This window comes from Anolis sagrei, chromosome 4, assembly GCF_037176765.1.
Source record: "Anolis sagrei isolate rAnoSag1 chromosome 4, rAnoSag1.mat, whole genome shotgun sequence".
NCBI lineage: Eukaryota > Metazoa > Chordata > Lepidosauria > Squamata > Dactyloidae > Anolis > Anolis sagrei.
The window spans coordinates 105138373-105166022 of record NC_090024.1 but is presented as its reverse complement, the minus strand read 5'-3'; the positions used below and the strand labels follow the sequence as shown (position 1 = coordinate 105166022).

At 38.7% G+C, this 27650-nt stretch overlaps 1 protein-coding gene across 1 annotated transcript; it reads left to right on the top strand.

Moving 5' to 3' along the window:
• The first annotated feature begins 418 nt into the window (after positions 1–418).
• Positions 419–27650, top strand: SLC39A6 (solute carrier family 39 member 6). Its single transcript, XM_060774633.2, has 11 exons — positions 419–589; positions 5728–5810; positions 7014–7709; positions 10681–10861; positions 11206–11375; positions 12882–13094; positions 15492–15588; positions 20569–20946; positions 23104–23184; positions 23690–23880; positions 25354–27650. The coding sequence occupies exons 2-11, from the start codon at positions 5805–5807 to the stop codon at positions 25504–25506; spliced, it is 2166 nt and encodes a 721-aa protein (XP_060630616.2). The 5' UTR covers positions 419–589; positions 5728–5804; the 3' UTR covers positions 25507–27650.

The window sequence follows — 27650 nt, the reverse complement described above, 5'->3', positions numbered from 1 at the left end:
TGTATTTTTATCCTTTACAATTTTAGCTTGTAAATCGCCTAGAGCATCTTGGATGGAGGGCGATTAATAAGTAATTAAATGATGATAGATAGATAGATAGATAGATAGATAGATAGATAGATAGATAGATAGATAGATAGATAGATAGATAGATAGATAGATAGATAGATAGATAGATAGATAGATAGATGGGGCATTTGGTGTATGAACAAGAAAGAAACCCTGGCCGGCATTTAAATCTCCCCTGGTTCACGCATGCGCAAATCACGACCGCACACATCCTCCGTCCCTCCCACCACGTGCAAAGAAAGAGCCTCTTTTGTCTGGCCCTCTTTCCTCCCGGCCAGGCGAGGCGGGAGGAGGCCGAAGCCCATTGGTTCCGCGCAGGGCTCGTGACGCAGACTCGCGTCCCGATTGGCCGCGCGCTTTGCCGGGAGGGCGTGGGAGGACTTGGAATGCTGCATTCTTTCCCCGCCTTGTCTGTAGGCCGGCTCGCGGGGCTCGCGAGGCGGTGCGCGAGAGGACGGGCCGTCGCGTGCCGGGAAGGAGCCCATGAGGAGAAGGCGAGGGCGCGCGGCCGCTGGGCGGGGTAGGTGCGCCTGGAGGGGGCCTGGGGAAAGGGGAGGGGGCTCCCCGGGAGGAAGTGCGCATGCGCGAAATGTGTCCGGCTCGGGTTTATGTGGGAACTCGGGGAGCAACGGGTGAAGGCGGAGGGAGGGTCTTCAACCTGAAGGCCCAGGCCTCATGGGGTCCATGGAGGCGGGCCTGGGGCGAGAGACAAAGCAAAGGCTCTGGCTGCTGCCTTCATGCCTTTCCTGCTCATTCATGCAGTGGGTCTTTGGCCTTCACTCCAGAGAGACCCTCCTTGGGCGAGGCAGAAGCAGGGCTGTGCCAGTTCAAGCTTGGACAAGTGACATCCTGAAACTACAGCTCCCAGAATCCCCTAGTTGCCTCTCTCCCATGTCTCTGGGACCTTTACCATGTTTGTGCCCATTGGCCATTAGTATTATTAATAATATAATCAAAATATAATAATATAATAAATATATATATAATTATATATATAAGTCCCATCTTGTCTCCAGTGCTTTGCGAATAATATAATATAATATATTGTATATGCATATAATATTTGTAATATAATGTAATACAATATAATACTAGTAATAATACAATATTATAATTATATATTTTATATTACATGTAATATTTCTAATTTTACAGTGCATAAATTAGTATAAAACCGATAAAAATAGAAGAAGCGCAGGTGTCACTATAGATCGAACACTGGCATATAGGAAACACTGCTTGAACACCAGGCACAAAGTAGTGCACACAATAGCATCCTGCGGAAACTTACTGGCAGCACATGGGGTTGTTGTTCATTTGTTCAGTCGTTTCCAACTCTTCGTGACTTCACAGACCAGTCCACGCCAGAGCTCCCTGTCGGTCGTCACCACCCCCAGCTCCTTCAAGTTCAATCTAGTCACTTCAAGGATCCCATCCATCCATCTTGCCCTTGGTCGGCCCCTCTTCCTTTTTCCTTCCATTTTCCCCAGCATAATTGTCTTCTCTAAGCTTTCTTTTCTTCTCATGATATGGCCAAAGTACTCCATCTTGGCCTCTACTATTCTTCCCTCCAATGAGCAGTCAAGCACATGGGGTGCAGACCCAAAATTAATAAGAATACCAGCCCTAGCCTTGTCTTACTCAACTGCCGAGTATGCCTGCCCTGTTTGGCATAGGTCTGCCCATGCAAAGCATGTGAACATAGTATTGAAAAAATGCAGAATAATCACAGGGTGTCTTAAACCTACACTTGTTGATAAACTCTACAAGCTAGCTGGCATTGACCCCCTGATGTGCGACAGGAAGTTGCTGCTAAATGTGAGAGAAATAAGGTTGAACACTGTGAAAGCCATCCACTACATGGCTACCAGCATCCTCCCAGTAGACTCAAATCAAGGAAAAGCTTTATGAAAACTACCACTCCTTTTGGCATCCCCCGAGCAACATCAGGGTATCCCTCTGGGCAGCTAGACTAGGAAATCCCAACTGGATGGTCCCCCGCGAGGGTCTTCCTCCAGGGGCAAACAAGAATGGGCAGCTTGGAAGTCCCTGAACAGACTCGGAAGCGGAGTGGGCAGATCAAAAGACAACCTGGCAAAATGCCACTACCTAAAAAAAATCTAATAATATTATAATATAATGGTATAGTACAATAGGAGCCCCCAGTGGCACAGTGGGTTAAACCGCTGAGCTTGTTGACCGAAAGGTCGCAGGTTCGAATCTGGGGAGTGGCATGAACTTCTGCAGTCAGCCCCAGCTTCTGCCAATCTAGCAATTTGAAAACATGCAAATGTGAGTAGATCAATAGGTACTGCTCCGGCGGGAAGGCCACAGCGCTCCATGCAGTCATGCTGACCACATGACCTTGGAGGTGTCTATGGACAACGCCGGCTCTTCGGCTTAGAAATGGAGATGAGCACCACACCCCAGAGTCGGATACGACTGGACTTCATGTCAAGGGAAAACCTTTACCTTTACCTAATATTATAATGCAATACAATGTAATACTACTAATAATAATACAATTTGTGATTATATATTTTATATTACATGTAATATTACTAATAATATTACAATATAATGGTATAGTACAATATAGTAATATATAATACTGACATTGTACTATGCAAATATATTTTATGTATATATATCTTGTAAGCTGCTCTGAGGCCCCTTTGGGCGGCATATAAATGCCTTAAATAAATAAATAGCTTTTACATTTAACAAATGTAATGCCTTTCTCAGAAGGTTTCAGACCCAACCTGCTCCAATAATCACCCCTTTTGAGAAGCATTGCTTTAGCCAGGCATGGGCAAACTTCGGCCCTCTGGGTGTTTTGGACTTCAACTCCCACAATTGTGGGAGTTGAAGTTCAAAACACCCAGAGGGCCAAAGTTTGCTCATGCCTGCAGTTTAGCCAGTATGACCCTTGACCAGCTCCAGCTGCTGATGTCCCAACCCGGCCTTACCAGGTTTGGCTTCCAGTGACTTTCTTTATAATTGCTGTGCGGGAGAGGAATTCCATCAGGTGCAGCCCTTTTTCGCCTCCGCAGATCAAGCCGCAACATGTCCCTGGTATGTTCCTCAGCAGAGTGATGGGAGCTCACTGCCTTCATCTCTGGTCACCATCAGAGGAATATAATTTCTCAGCCACAGGTTCCACCACCCAATAGCAAACGGGACCTGCCCCCGTCTTATCATTTTCAGTGGACAAGTTACCTTCTTTTTATTTGAAACAAACGCAAACAAGAGCATCCCATAGTGGTTTGAGCATTGGGCTGGGACTCTGGAAAATTGGGTTTGAAAGGTTCAGCCATAGATGTGTGGAGAAGAGTAAACCACAGACTACTTACTACAATGCAGTCTGAGCCCTGCCATATGCACAATGGAGGACCTTCTTACATCGACACCAGAGGCACTCCCAAGTGGTCAGCTTCTGGTCAAAAGAAATTTAGCATCATTCCAAGTTTTAGACTTTGTGGCTTTTTATACATTATAACTGTATTATCAGTTCACTTCTGACATGATAAATAAATAGCCATAGAAGGCCATTAGGTGCACTTCGACGAGCCACACACTCTTAGCCTCAGAAAAATCCATTATAGGGTTGCCATGAGCCCGAAATGACTCGACACACAACAAGAAATACATAATAACAGAACCATTGAGAGCTTGTAAGCCGCTCTGAGTCCCCATTGGGGAGATGGTGGCGGGGTATAAATAAAGTTTATTATTATTATTATTATTATTATTGATTGTCTGAACAGGCTGAAGTCCTGTGCTCTCCGAAGCAGTGTGTAGATGGGCCTTCAACTCATCTTTTGATTTATGGTGAACCCATGAACTTCTTATGCAGTGAATCCTCAGACCCTATTTACACTGCCATAAAAAATCCAGATTATCTGCTTTGAACTGGATTATATGGCAGTGTAAACTCATACAATCCAATGTGTTGAAGGGTTTCATGGCCGGAATCACTAGATTGCTGTTAGATATTCGGGCTGTAAGGCCCGAATGGTCCAGAAGCACTCTCTCCTGATGATTCACCCATATTTATGACCGGCATCTTCAGAGGTTGTGAGGTTTGTTGGAAACTAGTCAAGTGAGGTTTATATATCTGGAATGTCCAGGGTGAAATACTAAAGTCTTGTCTGCTTGAGGCAAGTGTGAATGTTGCAAATTGCAGAGAAGCCATTGAAATCCACAATCATGTGGACAAAGGATGAAACTATGAAAATGAACAAAACCTGGCTACAAGTATTTTAAAAAACCCTCTAAAATCAGGATAGTAAATAAAGAGCAACACTAAAAAAGCAGGGGAATTCCAGGCATGAATCAGTTAGGACCAGCTAACACCTCCCAACAAAGGATCCCCAGACAGGAAGCAGACAGGCTTTGAAGCTGCAAGGCCATTAAATGCTAATCAAGGTGGCCATTTGCAACATTCACACTTGCGTCAAGCAGACAAGAATTCTTTCTTCCATCCTGGATGTTCCACAGATATATAAACCCCACTTGCCTAGTTTCCAACAGACTTCTCAATCTCTGAAGATGTCTGCCATAAATGTGGGCGAAACGTCAGGAGATAATAGTTCTGGAATATGGTCATATAGCCCAGAAAACTCACAGCAACCTTAGGAGTCCATGTGGTCCTTAAGATCTTCCGGGGATGCCCTTCTCTTGCTCCTGCCCCCATCTCAGGCACGGTTGGTGGGGACGAGAGAGAGGGCATTCTCAATGGTGGCCCCCCATCTCTGGAACTCCCTCCCCAGAGAGATTAGGCTGGCACCCTCCCTAGCCACATTCCGTAAGGAATTAAAGACATGGATGTTTCATCGTGTTTTCTGACGACTCCAATGACAATGGCCTGTATTATGACTTGAATTGTTCCACACAAGTAAACAGAAAATAACACTTCAAACCAGGAACAGAAATGTTTTCCAATTTTGTTACATAGTGCAATCAAAGATAAGTTGAAAGTCTCAAAAATGAATTTCCTCAACATAATACATGCCAATGAGTAACAAAGCACATCTTGTTCTAACTAACGGAGTGTCAAGATCCAGGAATTTTATTTTACATCTAGCAACTTCTTCACTTGAATTCTTTAAATCTTTTAAAAGTCATGTACAGGTTTCATTTGAACAAATATGGAACATCAAGGAGAGAACAAACTTAAGGGCGAGGAGAGAAGCTTCTAAACACAGGACAAACTATTTGAAATGGTCTGCAAGAAACTTTTTAAAAAAAAACCAGATTCTACATATTTAACTATTACTGGGTCAACTGATACTAGTCACTGAATATAGATCTATGCTTTGAAAGAAAATTATTTAGTTTGTGATTTGAAAGATCTGGACTCACTAAGAAGATAATGTTTTCTATGTGTGATCTCAGCACCTATTAAAATGCTATAAATTCTATAAACTGCAATAATTCTTCAGTACTGGTCTAGACATGACTTTAAATGATGACATTATTCCTTCCAATATAAAATGCTCTTTTATTACTGTTTTATTGCTGGTGGCAATTACCTGTAAACTTCTTACTGGCCTGTAGCCTTCAAGACTTAGTAGCTTTTCTTGTGCCACCTTCTGTATGCACCTCCTCCCAGACATTAAAGTGTATGGATGAAACTCTGCTTCATCTTCCCATAAGGTCACGTTGGTGAGAGAACAGATGGAACAAAAGTGTTCGTACTGTGAGACGGAGCCAAGTCTTGTAAAGGTTTAGAAATGCTGGTAAGAAACCGGACCTGTTCAAACAAGCATTTGAGATGGAAATTTGCTAATATATTATTTTGATGCTGCCTTGATAATTGATTGTGTGGGATGGGGCAACGTTACTGTTTTAAAATAGTAATTTTTTTTCTCAGTCACCTAAATTTTTTGGTTGGGTACAAAGACAATTAATGAGACCGGGACTCCTTCCACACAGCTGAATAAAATTCCATGTTGTCTGCTTTGAACTGTGATATATGGCAGTGTAGACTTAGATAACCCAGTTCAAAGCAGATATTGTGGGATTTTCTGCCATGATATTCTGGGTTATATGGCTGTGTGGAAGGGCTCTGGGTGATAATTATGAATACTTATATTGAACCTGATCTTCTGTTATTGTTTGTCTTATCTTAAAAGAATGCTGAAGTAGTCTTTGTGCTGTCAGGATAGATCTGTATGCAGTTGTGAGGCAGAATTGATGTTAAAAGTAATTTTGCCACTGTGTTATCCTTTCATTCACTGATATTACTAAACCCATTTTTCTGAGTGTTGATCCCAGTGTATCCAAGCCAGTACTATCCTTCTAAAATAAAAAAAGTATTGGAAGGCTTGGGGATCCCAAGGTTTGCAGAACTATCCCCCCTCCCCCCCCAAAAAAAAAATCATGGCGGGGGGTAATAAAGGGAGAAGAAACACAAAACATCTCTGCGAAAAATGAACACATTCAGGGCATATATAATTGTGACATTTAGAGTGTATGGGAAAATAGATTGTGGGGATTGAATGAATGATAGAGAGTATGGCTGACTGGCTGAAATCCTTGATAGGATTTTACTGAGAGTTATATAATACAGCCAGCCCCCTGATTTGTGAGTTTAACTTTGCAGATTTGATTAATACGTCCTCCCTAGGAATGTCTAGGTCCTCCAGCTTGACCCTGTAAACATCCACCAGAAGTTGACCATAGTGTTGTACCGGACGACCTAGATCTTTCAAGTGCTTGGGGAGGGGGGGTGACTCACAGTTTTTCGGCCTTGTGGTGGTCCTGCACCCTTAACCTCCAGCAAATGTGGAGGGCTGACTGATGTCATTTTGAATTGTACAATAGAACATTTGTAATTGCAGTGATTTTCTGCAGAATATTACATGTATGGGTACTGAATCAATTACAGAGCAGGAAACCTGAGAATTTTCACGATTGCTTCCTTCCTTCCCTCTCTACAGGACTTGACCATGGCAAACAAGCTTCATATAATTTTTCTTCTCTTGCTTCGTGGAGCTGGCAGCCATGGCTTGGAGCCAGCCACTATTTCACAAACAGCAGAGAAATTCATTCCCGAGATGGCAGCTGGGATCAATGTTGATTTGGCCAAGTACATGCAGAGATGTCACCTTCTGGAACTCTTCTCTCGTTATGGGGAGAACAATACATTAACTATTGACGGGTTTAGAAAACTGTTACGAAATATGGGCATTGAGAAGATGAAAAGAATCTCCCTAGATCATGAACACCATCACCACCGTCATAATCATGTTGCTCCCACGACAAACTCTGAGAAAGCCGTTTGCCCTAGTGATGAATCTGGCAATGGAAATAAAGAGGTCCATAATAATCATGCAAGAGAGCATACAGAGCATACGGAGCATCAGCCAGGTCCTGTGCACACGAAGAGCACCACGGTTGCTATGACTGCATCCACCTACACCTTGGGAACAGAGGGCGGCCCTCTGGTAGAGCATTCGGAGGCTGCAGAATTAAAATCTACACATACAAGCTTTGCCAGCCCCAACCCCAGCATAGAAAGCAACAACATGAGCGTACTGTTACATGGAAAAACAAATGAATCGCTCACTCTCGTGAAGGAATCAGAAAGAGGAAGTTATATGTATTCTAAAATAAGAAAACCAGTTACACAAGAGGTACTTACTTAGAAGTCATTATCCTTGACAAGTTATCCGCTGCTGGTCTCAATGTCTTTTGCTGGGTTTTATGAATGTGCTTTCTGCTATTATAGAAATGCATGCAAAGGTCAACAAAGATGTTTTTCAGACAGAGTTGTTCCTGGAGTTTTGTGCTGGAATTCTTTTTGTCTCTAAATTTATGCAATTTATAACTCAGAAGCCTGGATTTCCCACTTCGGTAGGTATTGGGTATTATACAGGGTGAAGCAGCATAACTTCCTTTTTTCAAAACTTAATATAATCCATTGTATGAATCAGAAATTTTTATTTTTATAATGTAGGCGCATACCTAAAGTTTTGTTTTATGTAGTTTTGAAGATCAAATTAGGTAGGTGACGTCCCCCATTCTCCATACACTGAGTAAATCGATTTCTGGCATTTGTCATGACTCTTGCCAGCATAGCAGGCGTTATGTTGGCAATTTCTTCCTGGATTTTGATCTTCAAATCTTGTAGGGTCCTTGGACGGTTCACAAAAACACAGGATTTCAAAAAACCCCATGGAAAAAAATCACAAGGGGCCAAATCTGGAAAGCGGGCTGGCCACTCCAAATCCGCTCAAAAAGTAGGCCTCAATGGCAAAAGCACACTCCTCACTGTTCCAACGCATGATGGCGACTGAACTGTGTCAGGACAAAACTTTATACTCCCACCTCTCGAACAAGACCACTAGCACTCCACTACGTCTTCAACCGACTGAATGGCGCACATTTTAAAAAAGGAAGTTATGCTGCCTCACCCTGTAGTTGGGTGTTAATAATGCACACGCACTCCCCTTTATTTCCATATGCTTGGGTAAGCGTGCTCAGACTCACAGGATCACATTGTTGCCTTCTCTGGAGCTCCAGAAGGCTATAGTTTATTGTCATAGCCCATGTTTAGGGCAAATAGAAGTGATTAACATGAATTCTGGTTGCCTTTGCTGCCATTCCCCCCCCCCCACACCCCCAATTTCAAAAAGGGAAGGTCCCTGACAACAACATTTTACAACCCTATAAAGAGATCTTGGGTGAAATGACTTTTTGGGGGTAAACATTGTGGAGAGAGAGGATGGGCCACTGTGGAGGCTGCTTAGTACCCAATAAGCAATGTGACATAAAAAGTGACAGCAAAGCATGATTCCTAAATTAGTCCATAGCCGTGATTTTCTTTTTCACAGTACTTCCCATTTGCTTTCTCTGTATATTTTGATACATGGTTCTTACAGGGGGGAGGTACAGTTTTTACTGGTTTTTTACTGCTTTTCTTCACATTGGAGCTTTCAAAGTTATGTGCAGTAAAATAGATTTAAACATTCCTTTCAAAAGTGTAAAGGCCAATTTAAAAACCAATTTTAGGGACTGCAGATTTCTTAGAATAATGTAATTTTGTTTACCTAACCTTATCTCTCTGAAAACCTGGATTAAAATTTGAATTTCCTGAATCCAATTTGTTTGACTCCAAAGCTGGCTTTTGTTGCTATTTATATGCATCTTAAAATTTGAAAATTGGGCAGGTAATATGGAAAATATAACATTTTAAGGCATAGATGTTAGAAGTGACATAATAGGCCATGTATTGTATTGGCTAAAATCAGACAACAATTCAGAACTCCAGTCTGTTGCTTGGTCATCTCAAGAGAATAAATAAATCTGAGTGTTCTTTGTTAATAAATCAGGGGACAGAAGTCAACTCTGGATTAAGTGAGAGTATGAAAGGATCTGATATTCTACAAAGTTAAAAATGAGAAAACTGGAAGCCCTGTTCTGTTAACTGGCCATGTAACTGAATTTCTTCTCTCTCATTTCCAGCAAACTGTTGCACCAGCATTTTCATAGTCAGTTATGAATAAGTTCAACCCTTGTAAATCATTTTGTCAGATTTCTGTAAATACTGTTATTTTTACATCCCTGTAGGTACAGTCTATATCTGCATGGTGTCATTTCTGTCACTGCAGTCAAGATATCAAAATTTCCATTGAACAATTGCTCATTTTCTCCAAGAGAAGATAACACTTTTTAATATATTTATTTGCTAGTTTCAACTTACCTATTGAAGCTGAAAATAGGAATTTCATAGGATATAATGTTTTTAAAAACTACCTACTTACGCAGTACTATTCTGTGTGGCATAAAGCATAAACTGGCAGACCTAGAAGGGTTTAGCTCAGAGCATTTGGGTTGCTATACTGGAATCAATTACTTCTGTCTTATTATTTCAAGAATTCATTAACATTAGTAATGGCGCAGTATTTCAGTCTCAAACTTGCATATTAAGTTGAATATCCCAGGAGTCAGAGGGTTTTAAAAAGCCTACAGATGCCTAAAGTGAGTGTTGACTGACCAAATCTATCATATTGTCATATTGGTTGTAATAATATTTTCTTATTTGTTTGTATTTTAAATTCCGTCAACCCAAAGATCTTCTGGAACAAACTCTTTTATTTATTTATTTACTTCATTTGTATACCACTATTCTCAGCCCTAAGGCGACTCATGGCAGTTTACAACAATCAAGCAAGAACTTTAAAAAGAACTATCTCTTTTTACTTTATTTACTTCTTAACTGTAGTGTTTTTGATATGCAGTTTCAACTTTCAGCTGCTCAAGTTAGTACTAGGAAATTTTATATATGGTCAGCACATTTTTTGTTTTCTCTTATATTTATTTTATTTTTTATTTTGTCAAAAGTGTTGCATAAAATGCTGTAAAGCAATACTTTGGGGTTATAAAGATTAGCAGTTTACAAGAAGCTTTGCCCAGGGTACGCCTTATTGTATTTACTCAGTCTTCAAAGAGGTTCTTTCCATGTAATTAACACAGGTATAGCATGTTTTGTTTCTTTTCTTAAAACAGGACACTTTAAGCTTATCACTTACTTGAGAGTATTTACAATTTCAAATAAGATCTCCTAATGTTTTTGCTTTCCTGAATTTTACCCCTCTTTTGCAGTGCTTCAATGCATCTAAGCTCATGCTTTCTCATGGAATAAATACACAAGTTTTGTTGACAACCACAGACTTCAGTTACCTTTGTCCAGCTATTGTTAATCAGATTGATGGCAGATATTGTTTAATTCACGCAACAAGTGAAAAGGCAGAAAATCCTCCAAAAACATTCTCATTGCAAGTAGGTAGGTTTCCTGGCGATGTCACAATTTCTTTATTAGCACCTCATTTTTAATAGTAGGTACTAAAAGCATTGAGCAAAATATTATTTTTGGATTTTACTTCTAAATATGTTTTTTGTGGTTGTGTTGTAGAGGGCAAGGAGTTTAAACTAGTGCTCAAAATGCTGATTATTCAGTCTTCTTAGTTAACAAGTTTATGTTGAATGTTTGACAAAGCAAAAACATACCAAGATGTTTCTGTGCTGCTCAGAAATTTACCAGCTTTTTCAGAACCTATGTGGCACTAAGAACTCTTTTATTCAATGTCTGTTTGAGGTGATTGCTAGAATGTTTTGTCTCTTTTTCAGCTTGGATTGGAGGATTTATAGCCATTTCCATCATCAGTGTTCTTTCATTACTGGGTGTAATATTGGTGCCTCTTATGAATCGTGTCTTTTTCAAGTTCCTTTTAAGTTTTCTTGTGGCATTAGCCGTTGGTACTTTAAGTGGAGATGCTCTGTTACACCTCCTTCCACATGTAAGTATCACTGTAATATAATTTTGTTCATATTAAGGGACCGTGTGGTATTTAATTGTATTAATATAGGGTAAATGGTATCATGAAGACAAGCCTGCAAGTAGGGAAAGGAAACGTTGTAGGAGTCCTCCTTTATTCCAAATGATTTAATGGAATGATTCTGTAGTTTGCATCTAATTTCAGGCCTTAGATCAGGGGTCCTCAAACTTTTTAAAGAGAGGACCAGGTCACAGTCCCTCAAACTGTTGGAGGGACAGATTATAATTTGAAAAAAAACATGAATGAATTCCTATGCACACTGTACATATCTTATTTGTAGTGCAAAAACACTTTAAAGCAATACAATCATTAAAATGAAGAACAATTTTAACAAATATAAATTTATTGGTATTTCAGTGGGAAGTGTGAGCCTGCTTTTGACTGATGAGATGGAATTGTTGTTGTTGTTGTTGTGTACTTTCAAATCATTTCAGAGTTAGGTTGACCCTGAGCGAGGGCCGGGTAAATAACCTTGGAGGGCCGTATCCGACCCCCGGGCCTTTGTTTGAGGACCCCTGCCTTAGATATTTAGTGTTCTTTTCCTTACAGATATAGGCATAATCCAGCTCTGATAAAGATAGTGAAAAGAGGCCAAGTGGCATCAGAGCATTTCCCCCCACCATGAAGTACTCTATAGCAGGCCTCTTGGCTCCTGCAACTGCACAAGGGTTTTGGACTTCAGCTCCCAGAAATCCTGATCATTGAACAAGCTGCCTAGGGCTTCTGGGAGTTGGAGGCCCAAATACTTGAAGGGCCACAGGTTGTAGGGACCTGCTCTATCACAGATATGTCATATCTGGTGAAAGGGATAGCTGGACAGTTGGAAAGATAGGACCACGGGGGTGATGGGGAAATAGTTAAATTCCTTCTCTTGCCATCACCCCAGGGGTGTTCCTGCTATTTACATTTTTAAAGTGTGTGTTAATTAATTTTCTGCATTTGATATTGTGCAAATGTTAAGAGCCCTGCCAGATCAGACGAAAGGCTTGTTCTGGTTCAACATAATTTTTTCTACAGTAATGAACAGATACATCTGGGGAATCTACAAGCTAGTAATTAGGACACTGATCCATGTGATTGGCATTTTGCCCCTGATTCCAAAGTAGTAGTTTTAATTTTCGTACACTTCTTTCATGAAACCGTTCTTTCCCGCTCAATGAGAATATATCACGTTCTGGTACTGTGAGATGAGGAGAAAGATTATTTTCCACCATTTTGACATCATGAGTCATACTTACTTTGGCGCTTCTTGTGATTTTCAGATTGCAGGCACTTTGTCTTCTGGCTAATCCAGTCATCTGCATGCAAAGCTCTCTTGAATCCTCTGAGAATTGCTATCAGTTAATCATATTAAACATTAGACTGCATTATTAATTAAGGCCAGATGAATTGCCTTTGTCCCAGCTTGTCCTGTATGGAAACCTGGCTGAATGTGTTGTATTTTCCTTCTTCTTTTCCCATCTTTAGTCTCATGGAAACCATCATCACCATCATGAGAAGCCAGTAGCAGAACATAGTAAAGATTCCTCTTTTAAGCATCTTGTATTTCAAAGTTCAGAAGAAAATGCATATTTGGATTCTACCTGGAAAGGCCTGACTGCACTTGGAGGACTATATTTTATGTTTCTTGTTGAGCACTTAATCACTTTAATTAAGCAGTTTAAAGACAAGAAAAAAAAGGTACGAAAACAAATTTTAATCTATGACTTTACCCTCCCACTATCACTTGAAAAAACAGGGAGTTCCAATTGTATCTGTCTAACCTTCAGACATACCTGAGTCATAATGGAGGGGAGTGTTTTCTTTCACAGCAAATTTGCTTACTATTTTGGCAACCATAGTTTTGTTGCCAGAACTGTAAGCAGAATTGCTGTGCTTTATTAGTGTTGGTTTCCATAGGAAAGATAATCTTCTGCTTTATTTCCTTTTGCTGGAATCTTTGATTCAAAATCCTTATTCTGTTATGAGGTGGGCAAAGTAGGGCTCAAGGAGTCATAGGCAGTTCCCTAGGATACGGCAATAGCCTCATACTCCCTTCCCTCCCCCATTTAAAACAAAAAGTTAGAAGTGAGGGAGTATTTCTTTTGCTGACAAAGCTCAATTCCCATCTAAGAGTCACGAGAAGCAGTTTTACCAGGGTTTATCAAGGCTTTCAGATTGATTTCCCAGAATTTCCTTTCCTTGTTGCATTTTTCCTTTAACGTCATTTTGTCATTTCTCTAGAGACTATTTGTCATTTCTCTAGAGACAATCTGGCTATTGACTTCCATGTTTCTCTAGTACTGAAACTAACAGTCTTCACATAATCTTGGAGTAGCATCCACTATTGTTGGTGATGTTACCTTTTGTTATATGCTGCCAGAATAAGTACAATTCTCACAGTTGATGATAAATATGATTGAATTTTAAATGTAAGACATCTTGTAAAATTAAAATAAATTATTCTTCTCCAGTCATAAGTAAAACAGAATGCTTGGGTATTCCTCCCCCCTCCTCATACTACTAAAGAATTTTTATTATACAGTGAGCTTAATTTACTTTTCCATGATTATATTATATTTAATCAATTTTAAATGCAATATAATATTTTCCAGATAATTTATTGAGTCCGAGTTGGTTCGAGGGAGTTTTATCTTTTCATTAGATCATTTTAAATGTGCCTATCAAGTATGAAACACGGTTATTTTTGTTTTTTAAAAATAGATTGATGTTGAAAATATTTTGCATTTGGAATGAGCATTAGAATCTGAGTTATTTGAAATGTTTAATTTAGGCTGAAATTAAAAAGCCAAAGCTAAATGGTTTTGCTTTTTAAATATTAGTGTGAGATTTCCCTTAAGTATTTTTACTTTTTCTTAATAATAATAATAATAATAATAATAATAATAATAATAATAATTTTATTTATACCCAACCCGCTCTCCCTGAAGGGACTTTCCACAAATACAGAAAATATAAGTAATAGACAGAAACAGCAATAAACAATTACCATAAAATTATAATTGTAAACTAATAAAACATTAATAAATAACAGTTTAAAAGCTATTTGCCCTCCAAAAAAATATAAATATGAATGTTTAAACCAGTCTGTTCCTGTTGTCAGAGTATGCAGCATTATGTTCTAATAGTCATTCAAATCCTGTTTTTGATAATTAAGTAATACTCTAGCCATTGTCAAAAGCTTGCTTAAATAGCCAGGTTTTTAACTCCTCCCTAAAAGTTGAAAGTGTAGGTGCTTGTCTTACTTCTTTGAGGAGAGCATTCCACAGTCGGGGGACCACTACTGAGAAGGTCCTCTCCCTCATCCCCACCAACCTCACTTGTGGCAAGGGGATCAAGAGGTGGCCTCCCCAGCTAATCTTAAGATCCGTGCAGGTTCATAAGGAGAGATGTAGTCACGTGAATAGACAGGACCTGAGCCATATAGAGCTTTGTTGGTACTAATCTGCACTTTGAATTGGACCCAGAAACAAGTTGGTAGCCAGTGGCGCTGCTTTAAGAGGCGGGTCACATGTTCCTTACAACCTGCCCCTATAAGCAGTCTGGCTGCAGATGTTTGAACGAATTGAAGCTTCTGGACCATCTTCAAAGGCAGCCACACGTAGAGTGCATTGCAATAATCCATACAAGATGTAACTAAGGCATGGACCACCGTGGCCATTAAGTCGGACATTTTGAGGTACGGTTGCATCTGGTGCTCAAGTTTTAATTGTGCAAAGTCTGGGCTTCAGCTTCAAGTGTCCATGCTGAATCCAAAAGGACCCCCAGACTGCTGGCCTGTGTCCTGGGGGAGGGGGTAAACCCCATTGAACACAGGTTGCCACCCTATACCCGACTGTCCTTGTGGCTGTCTGGATTAAGCTTCAGTTTGTTAGCCCTCAACCAGCTCATCACTGCTGTCAGGCATTTGTTCAGGATTCCTTGGCTTGTGGTGGAAATGAGTAATAGAGTTGTGTGTCACTTGTGTACATCTTAAGTTGTTATCTATTCTGCATTATCAGTTACTGTATGCTCTATCAATACTTTCTGTGTGTGGCTAAAATAACTTCTCTATGTGGGGATTTTTTTTGCTGCCAGAAAAAAAATGAAGATGATGAAGCAGAGATCAAGAAGCAGTTGTCTAAATATGACTCTCAGCTTTCAAATAATGAAGAAAAAATGGATATAGATGATAGTAAGTTTCATTAAAATGTACATTTATGCTAGTTAAAAGGTTACAAATGATTATTTGCAGTCTTTTTGCAGCTGCACATGGGATTTCTGCATGTGAAAAGCAGTATCTTAGAATGTGTTGAAACAGTGCATCTCAGGCAATCTGATGTGTAAGACCAGCAATATTTTTCTTATATTTTTTTCACCCTTACTCTGAAACTACTTGGAAGGCACACAACAACAGCAATCTTTAATTAATCATTAATGACACTCCCCACCCTTGAGTAAGAGCTCTGCCAAAGGGTTTCCACAACTTGTTTTGTTTGGCCATCTAGGTGTTTATTTTTGTTATTGATATGGTGAACAGCCTTTTACTGTCATTGCTTCTGATCCTCCCACATATTAATGCAATCTGAGATGTTCTGAAGACTCCAAAGTTTAGTTTAGAGCAGTGATTTCCAACCTGTGGGTCCCCAGATGTTTTGGCTGTCAACTCTCAGCAATCCTAACAGCTGGTAAACTGGCTGGGATTTCTGGGAGTTGTAGGCCAAAACATCTGAGGACCCACAGGTTGAGAACCACTGGTTTAGAGGCATGTTGTTGTTCACTCATTCAATCGTTTCCAACTCTTCGTGACCTCATGGACCAGCCTACGCCAGAGCTCCCTGTCAGCTGTGACCTCCCCCAGCTCCTTCAGAGCCAAGCCAGTTACTTCAAGGATGCCATAGAGGCATAGCTTACATCAATAACGTTTGTCTTAGGCCTTCCCTTGTGCTGATTATATGGGTGATACATTGTTTTCCAAGAACAAATTCTCACTGATGCAGGATACGTTTGTACTATTTGTTATGAAGTGACATTGAAAATAAATGTCTCTGTTCCTAAAAGCAGGAAGAGATTGCACCTCACTGTGAATGATACGTTGCTGCTGCTTAAGGCATAAGCAATTCATTGAATTGCCCATTAAAATCTCTTCTAATTCTTCATGATATTAGGAACCCAATTTTAAAGCATTGCAGTGCTTGATTTTTGATATATATTTTTTTGCAAAGCGAACATTTTTATATTGCCGCATCTAATAGTCATTGCTGTTTGGTGCTTTATAGATACCCTTTTTGTGCTTGAATGAATTCTTGGGAAGCTTGGCTTGTTTTGTGTGCTTAATGATGCAGCACTGAGTGATCCTTTAGCTGACCTCTTAAATGGAGGACTGGCTTTTAATTGAAGCCGGAGAGAATAAGAAGTCTATCATTGGTTTGAAGTTTTAAAATGTCATTTTTCCCACAGGACCAGAGCCCCACATAAATGAAAAACCACACACAAAGACATGCTATTTTTTTAACCTAACAAAACACCTCTCTGGGAATGTAAAGGTCCTCCAGCATGATGCTGTGGTCAATGTCTGCCAGAGGCTGACCATAGAATTATGATGAAAGGCACATAGAATTGTTCTCTCATGGAATCTCTAGGTCTTTCAGCATGACTGTCATCCATTTCCATAAAAATGCTCTAGAGATTCCTAGAGATAACATTTTAATCAAATCGGAAAGTAATCAAATCCACAAAGGTCAAGTCTGCAAGTGTGGAAGGTCAACTGTATTCATTTTTCTAGTGTATGTATAAAAAGAGACAATTACTTTCACTCATCTTTTGATGGATGGGATTCTGTTTGTACAATAGGACTTGCCTCTCTCCAACTCTGTCCCATCCTCAAAGGTGCTTGTAGGAATACTCCAACCTCTAAAATAATAATAATAATAATAATAATTATTATTATTATTATTATTATTATTATTATTTCTTACCCAGCTCTACTTATGACTCGAGGCAGGTTATAGAATAATTAAAACACATAAACATTGTAAAAATACCACAAATACATATATCAAAATGTATTTCTATAAAAGATACATATTAAAATGTATTTCTATAAAATGCGTATTAAAATACACAAAGATTAACAGAGATTAAACAAAGGACATAGGTTTTAAATGGGTTCGCTCCCATTTTCCTCTACTCAAAGAACATTGCAAAAGCTTCCCAATTGAAAGCAGAGAATGATGGGAAAGCACTTTTTCCATCTGTATTCGCCTCCTGTGAGAGCGGGCAAAACATCTCTAACATACCATGCCTGCAGTTGAGTTATTCTGGCTCAATAAACAGTTTGGCTGATGACACATCCAGTGGCTCCCACCCAGATGTAGGAAGATGGCAGTGGCTTCTATAAAATAAAACATCACTAATTGCTGTAGATGTTGAGATGGAAGATTGTGGAACTGGTTGATAAGCTAGCGCAGGTGCAAGCCTATCTCATATTATTCATGACTTAGAAGCTGAATTTCTTGATTCTAAATTTATCATCATTGTTTATCACATTGCCTGGTTACTATGATGATTAATAATTCACTGACAACTTATTTCACTTCACCACTAGAGGTTACTAGACCCATAATTTCAAGACTGATCTTCTTTTCATTGCATAGTTTTTGTTCTTTCTAGCTTTTTGTTCTAGAGAGATTGTTCTGTTGTAGAGCCTTTGCACTCTCTGCCTCAGTTTACGCTTTTCATAGATAATAGATTCTTACTGTTCTTAAAACATTGTTAACTGTTCTTTCATATCTCTTGGTTTAAATGTAATCTTCATATCCTACTTACAGCCTCCAATACTCCCCACAATTTTGTGTTTGAAATTGCCATTGTATCTTATTGCTGACAGTTAAATACACTATAGTCAATGCTATGAAGCTGACTGTAGTGCATGGGATGATCAGTATCACATTTAATACCCTATATCATTAGAGTCAATCTATTTAATTATAACCAAGTATACATTTAAGGATAATCAGGTACAGGTATTTTATTTCTTAATGTGTGGGTGGGATTTTTTTTATTAATAATGAAATCAGTCATTCTAAATACGGAATAATTATGTATGGGTGATTATTTGTTAACTGTACATGCCAAATTTTATTTCTTAGCAATGTATTTTAAATCTATATAAATAAAAATGTAATGTTAGTTTGTGGGATTAACAAAACTCAAAAACCACTGGACGAATTGACACCAAATTTGGAAACAAGACACCAAACGACCCAATGTATGTCCTTCACTCAAAATTGTCATTTGGGAGTTGTAGTTGCTGAGATTTATAGTTCACCTACAATCAAAGAGCATTCTGAACCCCACCAACGATGGAATTGAACCAAACTTGGCACACAGTTCTCCCATGACCAACAGAAAATACTGGAAGGGTTTGGTGGGCAGTGTCCTTTGGTGTTGGAGTTTTAGTTCACCTACATCCAGAGAGCACCGTGGACTCAAACAATGGTGGAGTTTGGGGAAAATAGAATCTTGACATTTGGGAGTTGTAGTTGCTGAGATTTGTAGTTCACCTACAATCACAGAGCATTCTGAACCCCACCAACAATAAAATTGGGCCAAACCTCCCACACAGAACCCCCATGACCACCAGAGTAGGCCACAGCAATGCGTGGCAGGGGACAGCTAGTATCTATATAAATAAAAATGTCATGTTTGTGTTTGGGATTAACATAACTCAAAAACCGCTGGACAAATTGACTCCAAATTTGGACACAATACATGTATCTGGCCGAAGAGTGACCATCTCTCATAAAAACACTGAAAAACACAGCGGAAGGAACTTAAAAGCCAAAAGAATTATTATATTACAACGCATTCACATAACCACATCTATACGCAAACATACATACACATATACACAAATATATACACACACAAAGCACATATACACAAACAGGGCCACAGTAATGCTTGGCAGGGGACGGCTAGTAAAATGTAAATGGAAAAAATGGTAATATTCTCAATGTTTCCAAGTTCACTAAGCCATAAGCCTGTCGTTCTCAATCTGTGGGTCCCCAGGTATTTTGGCCTACAACTCCCAGAAATCCCAGCCAGTTTACCAGCTGTTAGAGGATTTCTGGGAGGCCAAAACATCTGGAGTCCCACAGGTTGAGAACCACTGCTTTAAGCCCAAGTGCTTGCCCATCCTGGAAGATGCCCCCTCACCCAAGAGGAGTTGCCCATCCCCACTCTTTATTACAGAGGTCCAAAAGAGTATGGTGGTGCCTGGTGTCCTGTAACTTCCAAGATTGAGTGTGGTCTTATGAAAGAGGTTTCTTTCATTGGAGTTAAAAGATAAAACATTTTGAGACTAGTATTCTTTCAACATGCAATGTGGCCACTTCACACAAGAGAGCAGTTTTGTGAACTTCCCTGTACACCCTCTGCAGGAGCTGGTCCGTAGATTCAACTACACAGTCTGAAAACTTGTCTTGCAATCAATCATTGCTTTTTACAGATGTCAAACATGGCTTCTGGTGTTGTGGGCCTTTTAAAACAAGTTTCCATACAATCTTAATAGGAGGGCCTAAATACCCTAAAGGTACCAGATTCCATCTGATGGTGAAAGCTAAGAAGGTTAGCTCTGGTTACTACTTGGAGACTGCCAATGAAATCCAAGTGCTGTAGGTTGTATTTCAGAAGAAGGAACTGGCAAAACCACCTCTTAGTATTCCTTCCCTAAGAAAATGCTAAGAATTTAAGGACAGGGTACCATACATTGACAGATAACTTGAAGGCGCATGCAATCCAATACGTTTCTAGTTTACAAGTTTACATTGATGCTACCAATGATAACAAAATGAAAGAGGAATAAATATTTGACCGTACCACACTGTGTGCCTCCAATGGAGGTGTGTAAATATAGAAACAGTCTAAGTTTTCCAAGAATAAAATAATTAAATGTTGAAAATGCTGTAGTAGGCAGTAAAGTCATATATTCCTGTACACCCTGGCCTAAATGTATTTGTTACTTTGAGCATTTACACAAGTATTAACTTAGCAATTGATTCAGTACATCTCTGGTTGGGACAAATAATTGTTTTAAGGTCTCTTGGGTTTTGTTTGTTTCAGATTTATTCGAAAATGTTTCTTAGTTCTGCTTTTCCCTTGTTTTATCAAGGACCTGAAGTTTATTTGGAGACACACTCACAAGAGCAATCAAATTTCATCTCTCAGAAGCCAGTGGTGCAAGAAGAAGAAGAAGTGATGATCGCTCACTCTCATCAGGAGACTGCTGACAACGAATATGCATCCAGAGGGTGTAGAAACAAATGCCATTCACATTTGCATGACACTCTGGGACAGTCGGACCATCTGAGTCATCATCACCATGACTACCATCATATCTTACATCACCATCACCATCAGAACCATCATCCCCACAGCCATAGTCAGCGCTATTCACGAGAAGAACTGAAGGATGCTGGTATAGCGACCCTAGCCTGGATGGTCATTATGGGAGATGGACTACACAATTTCAGTGATGGTCTTGCAATTGGTTAGTGTATCTTCTTTTGTTTTTGTTTATGCATTTGCGGCTGATCTAAATAACCATTTTTATCAGGATTGTCATCACAGTTTCTTTGCTAGGCTTCTACTAGTCTAAGATGTTCAAATTTATTTCTGTGACAGTTAGGGCTACCGATATGTTTTTCAGTCTATAATGAATATTTCATACATGATTCTGTATATGATTTGTTATTATTTCTATTTATCTATTTTAAAAATAGCTAAGTAAAATGTACTCACCATTGTCAGCTGTCAAAACAACAGTCATGTGCTTTGTACATTTTTTACTTCATTTGATACAAAACAACCACATCTCCTTCCCACACACTACTATGCTATGCATTTTTATTAAAGTGCAGGTGCTAGCTACTATTTTATATTTACCAATGAATTGTAAATACCTTTTTCCAACCTCTGTTAAATACACTGAGCCTTGCATATGACCCTGTCTAACCCAACCAACCTACTTCCTCTTTTAGAGAGCATCACCACTAATTCCTGCCAGAATGTGTTGTAGTCATAGGGCCCTTCCAGACAGGCCCTATATTCCAGGATCTGATCCCAGGTTTTCTGCTTTAAACTGGATTATATGAGTCCGCACTGCCAGATAAACTGGGATAAACAGAAAACCTGGGATCAGATGCCAGGATATAGGGCCTGTTTGGAAGGGCCCATAGATTATAGGAATCTCAATGCCAGAATAATACATGTAGAGGACATCAGGTCAGGAAAGGTTGACATGGTTCATAAGCATGTCTTTTGATGTGCCTGAGACATATGTGGAGCTTGTTTCCAAAAGGTAACAAATCAATCTGAACAAATTTTCCAGGAAAACACTGTTCCAAGGTGATTTGATACATTTGATCTGTACATAATATTCTATTCCTAGCCCACTGTTTGCTGCCACCTATATCTCATTTTTTATTATTTTTTTTAATTTGGTACCTTTTGGAAACACATATACTTTGCAGTTAATTGTTTTTAGAATATATCAATTGAAATCAGTGGGATTTAGTGGTAGCTATCTTGCTATGTTCACTTCAGTGGATTTCTGATGAAATCATGATTAACTCCGAATCCAACCTGTTTTCTCCTTTTGTTAAATTTCCAGGATGTTGTTTCATAGTGTCCCCTTAATTTATCCAGATACTTAATATTAAATCTGTTTGTCATATTTAATGATTTAATATCTAATATTTTCCACATTTATTTATTTCTCAACTTATAAACAAAATTAGTAGAATTGGATGGAAAGACTAAAAGAGTCATTCCTTATTTGCTCTGAAACTAATAATGTTATAGCCTTGAAATCTCACTTAATATGGAATTATATATTCTACTGGGCGTTGTCCAGGATACACATGATGATTTTACTCATGTGAATCCTTAAAACTTTTACCCATCAAATACCATGTACTATTGATCAAAAATTGCATTTTTGAAATAAAAAGCATGATTTGTTGGTGGATCTTAAACTTGCACAGAAATATTTAGGATGTCCTATGTGAGCAATCAAAATTGTTGCAATTAGTGTATCTTGTAAAACAAAAAACACAGAAATCTGAGATTTCCTGAGTAGAGGGAGACTCTTGAAGTCATTATGAAATCTAATCAAAGCCTTGCTACTTCTAACACAGAAAGTTCGATCAGTTTCAGTCAAATGCTGGTTTGTAGAATATGACAGATTAACAGTCTGAATGATCGTAGGTAAGCATTCAGTGTTCCTGGTAACTTCTGCTTCCCACCTGTATGCTGTTTCTAGCAGTACATGCATCTTACTATGTAGAAAAACAAAAAAATCATCCTGGGCACTTTTGTGAATAAGATATTTTAAATATATCATGGATTTTTTCTGCCTAATAAGATATATAAACTATTGTCCTCAGAGTAGCAGGTATAAATGCACATGCTGGAGTGATGGGGAATTCCCCCTGAAAAATAACATCAAAGTAAAAGAAGCTGAAGTTCAAAAGTGTACAGAGTGATAGTTACCTTAGCTTGGATATGTATAAAAGATGAATAGTGTGATATTTGTTACTTTTGAAATGCCATTTTTCACACCCCAGCATTTTGCCATTTCTGCTGAGCTATAATTGGAAATTCCTGATGAGATTGTTGCTCAGTAATGTTCTTTATCTCCTCCAAGGTGCTGCATTTACTGAAGGCTTGTCTAGTGGCTTAAGTACTTCTGTTGCAGTCTTTTGCCATGAGTTGCCACATGAATTAGGTAAGGCATGCATGTTTGAGTGAATAATAGGGTTTTGTTTGTGTGCTTTAATTGCATTAGTGATATCACGGGTAAAACAAGTAGAAACTGAGAGATTTTGACTGTTTAATTATGGTTTGGGCAAATGACAGTAACGTACTGTTCCCTAATGCTATTTTAATTTGCCTATGATTTGTGTAAATACAGAAATATACCCTTTAATCTTTCTTATATCTTCTACAATTCAGCTTCATTTGAAGGTGTCAGGTTCTACTACTAGAAGAAATAGTGAGCTTACTTTATCCAGACCATGCATAATTTTACTTACCTCTGTTGTCTCTTTGAACAGAAAAGCTTCCTGTTCTGTAACATTTACTCAGAGTTACTTTAACCTTTCTTGATTTTCCTTTCCTGCAGCTTAAGGCTTAAAATATGTATCTGGGCATCTTTTGAGTGGGCAGAAATTAAGTAATATGATAGCTGTTTGGTTTGGTTTGTCATCTCTGTCTCTTTCCTTCTCTCTCAGGAGACTTCGCTGTGCTTCTGAAAGCTGGCATGACTGTCAAGCAAGCTGTTCTTTATAATGCCCTCTCAGCTATGCTGGCATACCTTGGAATGGCTACTGGGATACTCATTGGCCACTATGCTGACAATGTTTCTATGTGGATCTTTGCATTGACTGCTGGGCTGTTCATGTATGTTGCCCTCGTTGATATGGTAAGTATGTAGGCAGTGTTGACATTGTATTGTCGAAGGTTTTCATGGCTGAAATCACTGGGTTGTTGTAGGTTTTTCGGGCTATGTGGCCATGTTCTAGAGGCATTTTCTCCTGACGTTTCTCCTGCATCTATGGCAAGCATCCTCAGAGGTTTCCTAGTTCCAACAGACCTCACAACCTCTGAGGATGCTTGCCATAGATGCAGGCGAAACGTCAGGATAAAATGCCTCTAGAACATGGCCATATAGCACGAAAACCTACAACAACCCAGTGTTGAAATTGTATATCCTTGTTTACCAATGCAGCCAATTCCTAGATTTGGTTGTAAAAGAAATTAGGGTTTTCTTAAATTACTGAGAAGTTTCACTCAAAGAGTATGTGAGCATATGAATGTGTGAAGTCTATCTAGCTCACATGTTTGTAGTGGATAAAATGTATCCAGAAAATAGAGGTAATTTCTTTGTGTGGTATAAGAACCAGACATCTTTTTTTTTCAAATTTGACACACTGGGGATTTTTTTAAAAATATCAAACAAAAAAAATGCCAGAAGGGAAAACCCAATTACACCAATATGATCTGAGCATGTTGGACTCATAGTCTGGTACTTCTGTTAGAGTAAAAGCAGAGTGGGAAGCAAGGAAGTCAGGTAGAAGCAGAGAGTGTAAGGCTGGATCTAAACTGCATTGAACTGAATGATATGGTCAGAGTAGGCCCATATAATGCAGTTCGGAACAGTTCAAACTCCATTACAGGCAGTCCCCAAGTTACGAACAAGATAGGTTCTGTAGATTTGTTATTAAGTTGAATGTGTATGTAAATCAGAACAAGTACTTTTTAAAAAGTCTTAACTCCAGAGATAGATAGATAGATAGATAGATAAGACAGAAAGACAAACAGAGAGGCATAAGCTTTGGATAGCATAGGGAAGGGTTTTGCAGTCTCTCCCCCCCCCCCCCCCCCCCCGTCCAGAAAATTTCACCTCACCTTCTGTCCCTGTGATCATTGAATTTTGAAAGAAATGGCTTGTTGTGGAAATAAAGATTGGTGAGAAAGCTTCAGTGGAGACCCCGCTTCTCCATGATAACCCTTTCAGGAATCAATTTCCCTTCCTAGGGGTAGATTTCTCTAACTTCCTGTTGTCTCAGCCCCATTTGTCACTACGAGTGAGTTGTAAGTTGGATTTTTTAAACTTGGGGGCTGCCCGTATATGGTTTTATATTTTTTGAATGCAGTTTTACATGGCATTATATGGCAGTGTCAATCCACCTTAAAGTGTTTCAGAGCTTATAGTCTGCATATTGTTATATTTGTCACAGACTCTGTACAGTATCTATTCCTGTTAGGGGATGAAGATATAATATGTATGATTTATAATGTTAAAGATTGCTAACTGCTATTTGACAATTACTCAGAACATGCCTTTGCATTTTTAATATTTTCATACCCATTTGTGTTTTGTTTTTAAATCCAGGTGCCTGAAATGCTCCATAATGATGCTAGTGATCATGGATGTAGTCGGTGGGGATACTTTCTATTACAGAATGCTGGAATTTTGTTAGGTTTTGGTATTATGCTTCTTATTTCTGTATTTGAACATAAAATTGTGTTCAGCATAAACATCTAGATTTGGATCTGGACTGACTCTTGGTGCAGTTTTGCTTGCACTGGAGGAAAGATTAGAAAATTTTGGCCAGTTCTTCCTTTTGTGCCCTTTGAAAATCAGCTTGAAACATGAATGGCCCTCTAGATAAATGTAAGATGTGGAGTGCTCCTGGGAAGGAGGAAAACAACATTTTGCTACCCTTTTTTTATCCAGTGAAGAGCCGCTACTACATCTCAGCCACTTCCATGTATAGAAGATTCATGGAGATGATATTATAAAGTAAACCCTGCTTTGTTTACTTTCTGTTTCTGATGTTGAAAATGTTACTGTTAGGCACTCCCCCCCCCCCCTTTGCTACCCCAATTAACTGCCTACAGACAAGGCACATAGACTGGACTTTTCTTTGGGTAGTGAACTCATTGCACTCATTGCACACATGGTGCGGTACTGGCATTTTACCATTTTACCAAAAATAATGGATACTAAAACTATAAGGGATGAATTGTAAACTGTTTTGCCATTATTTAATATTGCAATTGTATCTACAGCATGCAGTGTCGATTTTTTGTCTTGTATATGGTACAAACATGTGAAGTGGTACTACTTTTAATGTCCCTAATATGGAATAAGCAACCTAAAGTTATCATTTCCATTGCTGCGGTCAATAGAAAAAAATAGTACTCAGAGTACGTCAGTTCTTAGGCTATAAACAAGTTTCTCAATGAAGATATTTAATATTGCATTGCCATTAAAATTACATGATCTTTGATCTATCTGCATTAAAGGTTTACAGAAACGTTCAGTTGACCTAAACATATAAAGCCAAACATCTGCAGTGAACAAATCTGTGCAGTTCCCTGTGGGAATTTGGCATATTTTTCACAAACCATGCAGTAGATGGAAGTGTTTGGCAGGAACATAAAGGTGGTGAACAAGGCAGGTTGCCAAAGATGGTGCTGCATTAATGGAATAGTTGAAGGAAAGAACTTTTCAGATAAAAGTAAGAAGATGATTGTAGGTAATCTTGCTGTCTGCTTTGTGTTGTAGTTTCTTTCTAAATTTAGCTGGGTATGTGAGCCTTCAGAAGCCAATGAGTAGAGAGAGTGAATTGTTGATTCGGAACAAGTTTTTCACACCATGCATATGCTAAAGATAGAAACAGTGATGGAAAGAATATACTACACTTCCGAAGTAACTGGATTCTTGCGTACTTGGTGCTATAAGATTTCATTATGAGTGTAACATAGAATTGCCGAAGTCCGAAAACATGTGATACGAGACATTTCATACTTTGACTTCATACAGTAACAGATTTGTTCATCAATATAATATCTTAAAGTGTCACCATCCACTATAATCCCAATCTGGGTAGAAAGATGAGATACACATTAAATAATGTTTTTTAAATGTGCTTCAAATGTCTTATGAAGTTTTTAAGCTCTTCAAGTGTAAAAAGTGTTTTATATTCTTTATTCATCTCCCAAAAACATAGCCAATCTCTATATAGTCACCTCTTTGTATTTGCAGGTACAACCATCCAGTTTCAAAACATATTTTGAATAATTAGGCCTTGATTTTACCATTTTATATAAGGGACACCATTCTACTAGACCATTTGATTTTGGTATTCACAGGTGTGTGTGTAAGCTACCAACTCCAAAGTATACCAAGGGCCATTGCACATAAATGAAGCTAAATATTAAGAGTTGAGTTACTCAAATTTTGTACTTCAAATCTATATATTTACCTTTATTTATGTACATACATTTTATTTACTCCAGGTTGAAGTTCAATCAAATGCATTCTACAAAACTGGACATGCATGTATATATTAGTGGGTCAAATCCGTGGATCAGAAACATTTGGGATAAAATGTAGCTTTTACATATGTAAGGTGGATGTTGTTAACATCTAGAAAAAGGTAGATTTTGCTACAAGTCAAAAAGATGACTTGTAGCAGAAGTCTTATATCTACATTTTGAGTAAAAAAAAATGCTCTTGACTCCTGAAATTTGGAATTCATTCCTCTATTTGACACAGCACTTAACTAACTAAAAGTCTTGAAAGAATAGAGGACTGGAATATACCTCTAAACTTTAAGTTGGATATGTATTGTTAACTGGCTTACCATGGACATTTTTTTGATAATAAAACATTTCAATTCA

Excerpts from the sequence above, each read along its gene's own strand:
- SLC39A6 (XM_060774633.2), top strand. Across the intron at positions 7,710-10,680 it reads GAAAACCAGTTACACAAGAG|TGCTTCAATGCATCTAAGCT; the intron begins GTACTTACTTAG and ends CCTCTTTTGCAG. Across the intron at positions 23,185-23,689 it reads TGAGTTGCCACATGAATTAG|GAGACTTCGCTGTGCTTCTG; the intron begins GTAAGGCATGCA and ends CTTCTCTCTCAG.